Source organism: Rhinolophus hipposideros (genome assembly GCF_964194185.1).
Source record: "Rhinolophus hipposideros genome assembly, chromosome: 24".
Lineage (NCBI taxonomy): Eukaryota > Metazoa > Chordata > Mammalia > Chiroptera > Rhinolophidae > Rhinolophus > Rhinolophus hipposideros.
The window spans coordinates 10,707,761-10,720,459 of NC_138070.1; the positions used below are offsets into that span (position 1 = coordinate 10,707,761).

Here is a 12,699-nt window from a genome sequence, read left to right on the forward strand (position 1 = left end):
GTTTAGGGAGTCATTTTCGAGATCGGGTCTTTTAATGTTTCTTGCTGAAAGACATTTCCAGGAGATTCTCAGTCCCTTCTCTTACAACGCTACTTAAGTCATACCTTTCCATGGGACGGAAATGGAAAGTAAGATGTGTAGTGTTTCACATGCAGAGTGCTTCTCTATATCGAAGGTTGTTAGACTCTGAATATTGCTTTTAACTAGTTCTTCAGAGGGATCCATTTCCCAGCCCATTTCTTTAATGTTTGAGGACATAGGAGACGACACGGAAGCCATGGGACTTCATCTTGTTGATCACTTGGATCAACGTCTTTCAGTCCACGTAAGAGAGCACGCACACTCAGTTTGCAGGTTACATGAAGCTGCGCTGGGTAAGGAATAGCAATGGGAACACACGATCCACGATTTCTTCAGAGCAGCCTTGCCACGCGGTGGAGACCATACATCTAGGCGCTCAGCATATTGACTTTGGAGTCAGAGAAACGACGTCTGTGTGACCTTGAAAAAGTCACAGACTTGCCTTTTCTAATTGTCATTTCTCATACTTAAAATGTGCATGGTATTGGCCCCTACTTCCTGGGCTGGTCAGAATTATGGGAGATCCTCCAGAGTGGACTCAAAATGGTGCATGGAACACAGAAAGCATTCGACAAACATCAGCCACCTTTATGGCCACTATTTTCGTGCTCGGTAAGGAGTAGGGGCTCAGAGGACCCGAGGAACTTGCCCAAGGTCACACAGCTGTCGCAGGGCAGAGCTGGGGTCAGAACTCAGGGCTGTCCAGCTCAACAGCCCACTCTTTGTCCTGTGCTTTGCAAAGGATCAAGATTTCAAAAGATTTTCATGGGCTGTAACTGCAAAGTGAAAAAGATTCCTTTCCATGGGGATCGATGCCAAGATGTTCATTAGTGCTACAAAAATTACTTATACAAGGGGGAGGACGGACAGCCTTGGCTGGACCATTCTGAAAAGACGTGATAGCTAAGAGTAGCAAAAATATAAGCTTCATGGGAGATCGGCACGGCTGATAGAACAAGGCCCGCAATCTCGGGCAATATCAGTGTGTCATGCTCAGATCAGGGATGGTAATAATAGCCTGAGCACACTTGGCAGAGATCACAGGACCTCCACTGCTCTGTGACCAGGTCTGAGAATGACATTCCCAGCAGGACAGAGCGTCCTGGGAAACAGGTCTTAGGAAGAATGACTGGAAGAAATCAGGACCCAGGAGAGGAAGGTCAAGGTCCTTGGCTCATTGGAGGTCTCTTATGGGGAAGACCCAAATTGGTTTTAGTTGTCCCTGGAGAGTGTAACTGGCATCAAAATGAAGTACTAGTTAGATAGACTTTGGAGCTAAGCCATAGGGAGATAATGACTAACAACAAGGACTTCAAAACACAGAATGGGCTGTTTTGGGCAGTAATGAGCCTCTTGTCTTTCCAAAGGAATTTAAGCAGAGTCTGGGTAGCCATGTTTTCAGGACTTCAGAGAAGATTCATTTACAAGGAGCAAGTGCCTGGACTGAGAGATTTCTGACAAGGATGCTATGGTACAATTAGCAGCTCTACAAGGGCGTGGTCTATATTCAAAATTCACCATAAAACCATTCTCTTTCCTCTTCCCACCATCTCCTTTTCTGTCACTCCAGGTTGGAGTTTGGCCAAGGCAAAGCAGGAAAGCAAGATGCTACAAAGCAACAAAAGGGTCTCCATGGCACTTGGGTTGGTAACAGGAAGCTGGTTCTTAAGAGTCAACAAGGACTCCTCCCTTCTTGTGGGGACATCTGGAGCAGAGGTGGGTAACCTGATTGAACAAGGTGTCCCTACCTGGATTTAGGACTCTGAAGGTTTTGACGGCTGAGGAGACGAGCAGCTGCGACCCGCTTTTTGTGGACACTGGACAGACCTGTGGGAAGAGCAACAACAGTCTGAGATGGCTTAAACCGTTGTCAATCAAAAGTCTGCAGCTTCTACTGACACTCTACTCTCGCTTCCACTGTGTTCTGGAGTCAAGGGAAGAGATGAAAGAGAAGAGGTCAGAGAGGCATTGGGCGGGGTGGGTGGCGTGGCTGCGGATAATGCAGAAGACAAAGCAAATCTGGTTGAACGTAGTTGAGAAGAGGATGGTTCAGGGTAACATGCCGTTCTGCTGGAGAGAGAACCTTCCATGCCTAGGTTTTGCTGAGCATGGGGCAGTAGCAGTGTATTCATCTTTGGAGGACTGCACTAAACGGGGACCAAACTACTTTCTTCTAAGGACCTTTCGGAGGTGTCTCTAAGGACCTTTCCTTTTCCCCCACTGTCATGAATGCCTCCCCAGGAGGGGGGTGAGAGGTACCTTGTGTAAGTTCCGGAGCTTCGGCCACGTAGGTGAGGCGGAACTTGTTCCTCTTCCAGCTGCGGTCATTGCTGATGAGGGAGTTGTTTGCTTTCTCAATGTTGACATCATCTCCCACGCAGAACACATCACAGGCTGCCTGTGGCGCACATAAGGCTTTCAGAGACCTCTTTCAGCCAAGGCCCTCCATCCACCCTTCTATCTATCCACCCACCCATCCCTTCCTTTTTCTTTCCCTTCCTCTACTCCCTCACCCACCCACCCATCGACCCATCCATCCATCCACCCACCCATCATCAATTTATCCATCCATCCACCCACCCACCCATCCTTCCATCCATCCACCCATCTATTTATCCATCCACACATTCATTTATCCATCCATCCATCCATCTGCCCACCCATCCATTTATGATCCATCCATCCACCCACCCATCAATTTATCCATCCATCCACCCACCCACCCACCCTCCTTCCATCCATCCACCCATCCATTTATCCATCCATCCATCCATCCATCCATCCATCCATCCATCCACCCTCCCACCTACCACCTACATATCCATCAATCCATCCACTAATGCATCATATATATTTTTAATGCCTCCCATGTGCTGGACATATCACACTATTGATTTTAGGACCTAACCTCTATTTAACACATAACTCTATGTCACTTCATGAAGTGTGGATGACCCTTGAAAACATGATGCTAAGTGAAAAAAGCCAGTTCCAAAAGACCACAAAGTATATGATTCCAATCATATAAAACATCCAAAAGAGGCACTTCTACAGAGACAGAAAGTAGAGTAGTGGTTACCAGGACTGGGAATGGGGTAGGAGCATGGGGGAGGGGTGATGCTAAAGGACATGGTGCCTTGTAACAGGCCCCGCTTCTGGGATGCTCCAAGTTGGCTGGTTGAAGTCAAGAACCATACAGTTGTCTCAAGGTGCGAAAAAAGCCAAGTTATCTCTATTCTCCTTGTCTAGGAAGAAATGCAGGAGCAGGCTCCCCACACAGGTATCGTTATAGCTCAGGGGCCTCAGTTTCCTCTCTTGCTCTCTACGATGAAAGGTGTCAATTCAATGACAGAAGACTGCATAGTTCCCTTTCTGCTGGGGCTGCTGATGAGAGTATATTCCAGGCCCCAGGAAGGAGCAGGTAAAGGTGGGTCCACCGTCATTGCTGTTTTGTTTTTTCCCAAGGTGGACAATTGACTCATGTCCCACATATAGATGGAAGGTCCTTATTCATTTATTCTCCTGTGACCTCATGTCTCGAATAGTTCTGTTCAACAGGATGTTTTATTAGGATGGAAATGTTCTGTCCTGTCTGATGTGGTAACCACGCGCCACTTGTGGCTACTGAGGACACGAAGTGTGGCTAGCGCTGCTGAGAAATGGAATTTTTAACCCAATTTAATATACATATATAATCTAATACAGAAGAATAATTATAATATATTAAATTAATACAGAATGAATATATAATATATAAATTAATTCTACTTGATATATAATTAACATATTATATATATTTATATATATGTATATATATGTATATATATATACACATATAGATAGAGCAAGAAGAGATAATCCCTATAACATAAAATTCACCATTTAAAAGCGTACAATTCAGTGGTTTTTAGCATACGTATAAGGTTGTACAACGACTACCACTATCCACTTTCAGAACATTTTCATGACCCCAGAGAAACCTTGTACCCATGAGCAGTAACTGTCATTTCCATTCCCCTAAAACCTTGGCAACCACGAATCTATTTTCTGTCTCTATAGGTCGATCTATTCTGGACATTTCACAGACATGGAATAATACAATACAGGGTCTTTTGAGACTGGCTTCTTTCAAGTAGCCTCATGTTTTCAAAGTTCATCCATGTTGTAGCAGGTGTCAGGACTTCATTCCTTTTGATGGCTCAATAGTATTCCATTGTGTGAACACACTACATTTTATTTATCCATTCATCATATTTGAATGTGAGGTACTTTAACTTTGCATTTAAAGAGCCACATGTGGCTAGTCGCTGCCACATTGATCAGTGAATATCTAGTATAAGAAGAATAAGCTTGTCAAAGTGGACAAATCGTGAGATCTGTGTTTCAGGTCGAGACATGGCCCCTGGCTTGGTTAACCAACACTGTGTGTTTCGTCTACTTGTCTACCAAAGGTGAGTGAGGGATGGATTCTTTCCAGCCCTGAAATTCCAAGACTCCATAATATTTTTCATAGGCCAACTCCTTAGTCATAATGCATGAGGTTGGATTCAGGGTGGAGAATGTGTGTCTTAAGACCACCTACACGCATCTGAGTTGGTTAAAGCTGTCTCCTGGCTGGATACATGGGGGAAATACCAGGGCTTCTCTCAAGTCTCTTCTGTTTCTGATGGTTTAGGTACTCTGTCTTTGTGGGTCGTGGGGGGGATGACTTCTCCCCCAGGGTCTCTAGATCTGGGCACGTGGTTACCTTGAAGACCTTCTTGGCCCAGGTCCTGAAAGCCTCTTCCTGCCCACAGAGCTCATCCCCCTCCCTCATCTTCAGGATTCTCTCTCCTCCCAGCTCTTCCAGGAGGGTGTCCACGGCGTGTCCAAAGGCGCAGAAGTGAGGGTATGCCCGTGAGCCCAGGCCGAACACCGAGAACCTGCCAAGAAGACAACAGAAAGTCTATGCTAGGATACTATGGGGGTATTTGGGAAAGGGGTGTGTGGTGATACAGACAGAACTATGTACCCCCCAAATTCATGTGTTGAAGCCCTAACCCAGCATGACTGTATTTAGAGATGAAATCTTTAAGATGGTAACTGAGGTTAGGGCCCTGATCAAATAGGACTGGTGTCCTTATAAGAAAAGGGAGAGACACCAGAGCCTGTCTCTCTCTCTCTCTCTCTCTCTCTCTCTCTCTCTCTCTGCATGTGCATAAAGAAAAGGCCACGTGAGGACACAGCAAAAAGGTGCTGTCTACAAGCCAGGAGGAGAGGCCTCACCAGAAACCGTCCTATTGGCACCTTGATCTTGGACTTCCAGCTTCCAGAACTGTGAGAAAATAAATTTGTTGTTGAAGCCCCCCAGTCTGTGGTATTTGGTTATGGCCACCTGAGCAGGCTAATACTTCTGGTATCTCAAGAAGGACTGTGTTTAGGTCAGACAACCCCAAGCATATCTGGGGAAGGCCATCTTAAAACCTGGGAGCCCTGTGGCTTCTTCTCCCTTCCTCTGGTCTCTGCTGGGTAATACTATCCTCAGAAGAAGATTCCCCATTGGTTCTAAGGCGGATGGGTTGGGGTTCATGATGACCCAGAATCACTGGCTGTTTCTTGTGTGTCCGTTTCTAAGCTGGATTAATTGGGGGGAAATTAGTCTACATTATCGGAAGAAAGCTTGAATTCTACAGGTTTTGTAATTCTACAAAACTAGATCAGTTTTAAGTACCAAGATAATGAAAACTGTAACATTGAGATGTTCGGGGACCTGTATTAATGAGATCAGGAGGACTGTTAAAACCCGTCAAACGACGGTGTATAAACAGGTTTTTCTAAAAGGGCATGAAAGATTTATAAATATAAATATGCTAGCTCCACCCCTTGCAGTGCCTGTCAAATGAATCTGCCTCGCAAACCGTCTTTGCATATATACCTCCAAGAAAATGTCAGTGCTTGCATCAATGGGGGTCAAGTTAATAAGAGCTTTCTCTATGTTGAGGTGGGGTTGCGGTGAAGTATGGGAAGTGGAGGGCTATGACGGAGACGGCCCCTCTTGCTAGTTCACTGTGTCCTACAGACACTATGTGACACTTCCAGGGCTTGATTCCGGCTGTAGTTCTCAACCGCATTGGGCGACTGGTTCTCAGGTGGGACGAGAACCCCCACCCTGCTTGTTTCTCAGGTCAGAGTGTTCTGCTGTGGATGTCATCTCAGACAGGCCAAAGAGTGGAGCTGTTTAACCTATTCCACGTAGGATCTGCCTCTGCCCCCTGAATCTCCTTTTTAGGATGAGGGGGCCAAGATGGTGAAAGATTGAGATGGGGGCTGAAGGAAGGAGGTGAGAAAGCTGGGAAAGGCCTCTCTGTCATTGGAGAATGAACCTGAGATAGGTTTAGGTGTCCTACAGATCAAATGAAGGTTAACAAAGGTTAACATCCACTCCTTTCAAATCCACATTCATGCGTTCTCATCTCACTCTCCTCTTCTTTGCTGCCCTCTTCCCTCCCCCCCAGCCAGAATTCCAGACCCTTTCCAATGAAAGTGTGTGGGATTAGGCAGCATTTTCCCCATCACTCCTTCATCTATGCTCTTCCTGGACCTTTTCCTCAAAGGACAATAGCTTGATGGGTAGAGAGAGCTGGTGACCAGGAATGGAATGGTTTGAGGGGTGCCCTTAGTCTAAGTAGATTTGGAAATCCCTAGCATTTGTCATGCCATGTGGTTAAGGTATGGCTCCCCCAACCTTCCCATTTTTATGTTCACTACATCCGCCATACTTGACTACCACCCAGAACATTAGTTACTTATCACGCTGTTTAACTTGCTTTTCATTTGTGCTCACCAGCTCATCAAGCCCACTTGTGTTCACTAACAGATGGTTCAGGTGATTAATTCATTAATACGTTTCCTGAAGCACCTGAAGACCTGCTTCACAGTCATGACCTAGACTCACGTTTCCATCACAATCTTCACCTCATGGTTTCAAAATTCTTATTTTAAGCCTCCAAACCAGGAGTTGACAAACTTATTACATTTGGGGCCAGACAGTACCTATTTTGGCTTATAAATGTCAAAGCTATTATGTGGATACTTACATAACAAGAAAGAAAACTTCCTGCACATTTTTTATCGACAAAGTTAAGCGTATAATAATAACGATAATAACAATTATAGTCGAGTACAATTGTTTTAGTAATATAGTTCTACCAATGAGAATGTAATTCTTTTTTTCCGAGGGTAACATTTTGCTTCATTGGGGCTCAAAGGCAGTGCATTTTTAAACATCAAATGAATTGCAAAGTTGATCTATAAAAACCACTCTTGGCTCATGGGTTGTATACAAATATACAACGGCCAGGCTGGATTTGGCCTGCAGGCTGCAGCTTGTCACCGCTGCTCTAAGCCACGGTAGATTTAACAAGGGAAAAATGGGTCTGTCACACCACAGATGTGAAGTGTCAAGCTAAAAAATGTACTGATGTCCAACCTATAGAATGTACAATACCAGGGGTGAACCCTCGCGTAAACTATAGACTTTGGGTCTGTGTAGATTCATCAGTTATACAAATATACCACTGTCATGTGAGATGTTCACAGTAGAGGAAGCTGTGTGTGTGTATGGGTGTGGGTGTGGGTGGAGGGCGGGAGCGGCAGGGGCACTGGGCATATGGGAAATCTCTGTACCTTCCCCTTAATTTTGCTATGAACCTAAAACGTGTATTGATGGACATAATACCTCAACATTTGGGAATCCCGTGCTCTGTATTGCCTACTAAGTATGGCCCTCAGCCGGTGTGGAGAAGGTTCAGTTAGTGAAAGTGAGAGCGTGGTGGCCAGGCCTGGACACTCTGCTTTTATATCAGCCTCATCTTGACGGATATCTGTGAAACTAAGGGTTTGACATCCAATGTTATTGCCTTCCAAATACCCACTAAACTGAATACACGAAATATGTGTGTCCAATTACTGCTTGAAATTATCTCACGGTTTGAGACTGTGCTTTGGAGAACACGGTTTAGGCCAGTAGTTTTCAAATCTGACTGTAGAGTTCCTTGGGGATAAACAAAAACAAAACACAATGCTTGGGCCCAATTCTAAACGAGTTTCCCCAGAATCTCTGGAAGTGGGGATTGGTTCTAAGTAGACAGAAAACATCTCCAGGTGACGTGGATGTGCCTCCAGGGTGGAGAATCACTGGGTCATGGATGGGTGTCTCCAGAAGTTTCTATGAAGTGTAAAACATATCCCTTGGGAAGGGCAGCTTCTTGAGTAATTTCTAGAGGTCAACATTCTTCAGCACAAACGATGTGCTGAGAATGGGGTGAAAGTTGTGTGATGGTGAAACATGGGTGATGGGGTTGTGTGGATAGGAAGCAGAGTCAGGGGCAGCCAGGTTGCTGCTGGTTGGCTGAGGGATGAATGGTGTGGAAGGGAGAACGACCCCCCACCAACAAAAAGCCCACTTAGCAACGAAGTCCAGTTCCTCAAGCGCCTCCATCGTCCCCAGTGCCCTCCTAGCCCCTTGCTCACCTCACGTTCGCCAGGGGGCCAGTGCTCTCGAAGTTGTCTCTGAGGTCTGGCCCTTCACCCGATGATTTGCGGGCATCGGAATATGAGGAAACACTATTGAACCTGACCTTGTAGCTCCTGTCAAGATGAAAGAGAGTCATGAGCTTGAGCGTGGAGCCCCTCCCCCCCGCCGAGAATAACACCACAATGGATCTTCAAATGACCAGTCCTGGTTGCAGGACCTTCTCTTGCACGTTGAGTGAGACCACAACACTTCTCTGGCCTCTTCTAGAATGTATCAACTTACCCTCGCCCACCACAAAGATAGGTAGCCACCTGCACTGGACACTACCTATATTTAAAAGGTTTGTGACCACACTCAACTCAGGAAACTTGAGATCCCAACAGGTAACATGATTTAATTGGCAGGAAGTCAGGAATAGAACAGACCACCCCTTAACCATTAGACCATGCTATCTTGCTCCCCAAATTTCAAGGTGCGTAAGAATCAGCCCCAGGATCTGTTTAAAATGCAGATCCTGATTCAGTAGATCAGAGACAGGGCCTGAGATTCTTCTCCCAGGAGGTGCTGATGCTACTGGTCCTTGAACCTCGCTTTGAGTAGCAGGAACTACACCTGCGTTGTCTACTATGGTAGCCATTGGCTACGTGGGTCTACGTAAATTTACATTAATTTAAATTAACTGCAATTAAAAATTCTGTTCCTCATGTGCACTAAGCATTCGCCAAGTGCTCAATAGCCACACGTGGCTAGTGGCAGCCATATCGGGGGGCACAGATATGGAACATTTCCATCATCCTAGAAAGTTTTATTAGATGGTGCTGGACCACCCCTTCAATACTCGCTTTCATAAAGATATGATCCTTAGACATTTCAAGGGTCTGTCACATTCCACATTTCAAGTCAATATGAAAAATGTTCAGCACTGACATGCGGCATGAAAGTAGATTGGATTTCTTATTAAATTGCTTCAAAGGGGAAGGAAGATGTCAGTGGGTCTCAGACCTCAGTGTTACAGGCTCAGGAGCCTTGAGATTTAAAAAGAAACAAACCAACCCCAGTTTTCCTCTAAACATGGTAAGTTTTGTCCTCAGACAAGGTACAAACAAAGCAAAGCAAAACAAAACAAAACTTAAGATCAACCCCCCCAAACAACCAAACAAAACACCAAACCCCAAAACAAAACACAAACACTCAATACACAAATCCGAGTGCAAAAGACAAAAAAAGCAATCACGCATTCTGGCAGCAGGGTTTCTAAGCTGGATGTTCTTCAAAGATTTTGCTCCAACATCAGGAAAGGTCTAAATATATGTAAGTGTATTTTCTGCCCTGAAATAGTCTCACGTTGACTCACTTCTCTAAATAAGTCATGCAACATATCAGGGGGTGGCTGTGTTGTTAGTGTGGGAGGGATGGTTGATGCTTGTGGGGTAAGAATAATAGCACGTGTATTTGTATGGGATTTGAGGCTTTTCCCAAATGCTTTCCTCTTTGTTGTTATCCTTTGATCCTCACAACAGCTCCCAGAGGTGGTCAGGGCAGAGGGAGTTTCTCCCCATTTGGCAGATGAGAAAGACTGAGGCCCAGACACATCAAAGGACTTGCTCAAGGTTGCTTAGTGAGTTAGTGGCATAGCCTGGGTTAGAACTCAGGTCTCTTTGAGACCCGGATGTAGCCTTGGCTGTTCTGGCATTGGGCATGCATGCACACACATGTACATACACATCTCCATGCACACGCACAACTGCACACACATGTGCACACACACACACATGCACACACACACGCTCTACCTGTGCTGGCTGTCACGGGCTGCAGCCAGATTTCGGACTTCTGTGTTACCTCGGGGGTGGGGAGACCCTTTACGGGGAAAGAAACGCAAGGGTTCCGGGTACCTAGAGGGGAGAATGGTTGGTGCCCTATCTCTCCCTGAAGGAGGGGTGAAGGGAACCTGCTGGAGGCCACTGATGGGGTGGGATGGAGAGGGGCAGGGAGAGTGAGTGCTGGAGTTGACCACAGAACGAGGGCTGACCATGAGGGACTCAGCGATCCCCAGATATGAAATGTATATGAATTTGGCAACATGTGCTTGGCTAAAAAAAAAAGGGATTTTCTGCATCATACAGCCTCTAACCACCAGCCAGCTACGTAAGACACTGATGCTCAAATGGAGAAGACACAGGGGTTTGCTCCATTGTAGAGGAAATGCTGCGCTGGCCTCATTGAAAGGCAGCTCGGCAGGCACGTGCCATATGCTCTCTACTTTGTGGGGGATTTAAGGGCTTTTCAAGGGTAATTTTGATTACAGGGGTGTTTCACCTTGCGAAACACTGTTAGAACCCAATCCTATGTTAGATGCAATTTCACCATAAACATCTTTTGATTACAGCCACTTTTTTTTTTGCCTTCTTTTGAATGAAACTTCCACAATAGCTGCAACTGCATTGCATCAGATGGAAAAGTTCCAGGGAAAGCACTAATTCTGGATGTAGGTTCCCAAAGGCGGGAGAATAGAACCAATACTTCAGTGCTCCTCGCTTTTCCCAGGACACGGACATCTATTTTCTAACTTCATTCTTACAAGTGAGAAAGTTCAAGCAGGTATAATAAACTCTATTTGATGGAAAAAGAAACTGAGGCACAGGACTGTGATGTGACCAAGCCAAAACCTTCTAGTCAGAGACCAAAATATCAGGTCCAGTGGGGCACAGACACCCACCCACTAACGTCAGTCACAAATGGACTTCAGGTCACAACCACCATCCATCTAGAACTCAAATGTGAACCCCAGGTGCCAAAAAGACAATTTTCAGTTATTTCCCCTCCTCCCCCGCCCCAGGGTGTCATGTGACACAGGAGGATGATTCACTTACTTCCTTTCCTCTTGCACAGAGTTGGGGTGCCTCATTTCCATCAAAGCACAGCCGAATTTCTGGAGGTCAAAAGAGATGAATGACATGTGAAGCATGTATGATTGACAGTGGAATAGGGTTGAGCACTGAGGGTCTGGGGTCCTGGCCGGTGACAGAGGAGCCGATGCTTGGGGACCAGGGAGTCACAGAGGGTCAGAGGCTCGGGCTGGGCAGCCATGCCGGAGCTGCCGCTGCCCGGGGAAGGGCCAGCTGTTGAAAGGACTGCAGGTGTGGACTCCCTCACCCCAGTACACAAATCCCTTGTGGCTTTCTCTTGATAAAACTATTTGTCCTCACTTCTGTCATCTGGAACAGGGGACACCAAGCGTTTGGTTGGAGCATCTAGTCTAAAGAAGTAGCTCATGTTCACTAGGGAACTAGGGACATGTTCACTAGGGACCTGGAATTGCCCCTCGTCAGTGGACACCAAGAGGTGGCGGACCCGGAATTGTCCAACCTTTGCTGAACTTGGATCCAAATTGAAGTCACTGGCTTTGAGGCTCTGGAAGGATTTGCTACTGAACAGCAGGTAACTGCTGCCCCTCCGTCCCCCTGATGGAAACACAGGCCAGCACAGGGGAACACTGATCTCACCTCCCCGTTCTCAGGGGGATCTCCGTTGCCAAAGGTGCTGGTGACCACCAGGACCAGAGTTTCATGCTCCAGATGCACAATGTCATACTCCTCCATGGACATCACCTGGGTGGGAGAATGGGGGAGTGGGGAGGAAGGAAGAGGTGACGAGGAGAGACAGGAGGTGGACGAGAACAATCATGATGGGGGAAGGAGAAGGAGAGAGAGAGGGAGAGAGGAAAACGATGAGTCATCTTGAGCCATCTCCTTTGGTGGGGGAACCAAGAGTTCTGGGTGTCACGATTTCAATGGGTTCAAGTGGGCTGAACCGAAAGCTTTTGGTAGTGTGGGACCTTTCTGTGGTCACTGCAGCCTGAAGGAACATCGAGAATCTGGGGTAAGGGTGCAAGGGATTGGCGGCCAGTAAAGACAGATTCTGTGTGGGACCCTTGAGCTTCTTATAACCGACTGATCCTGGAATCTTCTTGACCACATCTCGGCTGGGAATGACCGGGCTGGCTGGATCTGACCAACTCCTCAGCCCCCTTTCTAATCCTTCTTCCAGCGGTGAGGAGGATCTGGACCGAATAAGTCTGAGATACCTGCTTTAGGGAAAGA

General features: G+C 46.4%; 1 protein-coding gene across 5 annotated transcripts in view; it reads right to left on the reverse strand.

Moving 5' to 3' along the window:
- The window catches only part of NOS1 (nitric oxide synthase 1), a gene marked incomplete at its 3' end in the record, with an annotated part of 105,868 nt that overhangs the window by 21,991 nt on the left and 71,178 nt on the right, over nt 1–12,699 (reverse strand). For 4 of the 5 annotated variants that reach the window (XM_081037071.1, XM_081037070.1, XM_081037072.1 and 1 more), the window contains exons 15-20: nt 12,103–12,207; nt 11,470–11,528; nt 8,593–8,709; nt 4,829–5,003; nt 2,341–2,479; nt 1,830–1,908 (exon numbers count right to left, since the gene is read on the reverse strand). In XM_081037071.1, the coding sequence (XP_080893197.1) occupies nt 1,830–1,908; nt 2,341–2,479; nt 4,829–5,003; nt 8,593–8,709; nt 11,470–11,528; nt 12,103–12,207 (674 nt within the window). Of the gene's footprint in view, nt 1–1,829; nt 1,909–2,340; nt 2,480–4,828; nt 5,004–8,592; nt 8,710–10,389; nt 10,492–11,469; nt 11,529–12,102; nt 12,208–12,699 lie in introns of all 5 variants that reach the window. The other variant, XM_081037074.1, reaches the window with a different exon arrangement.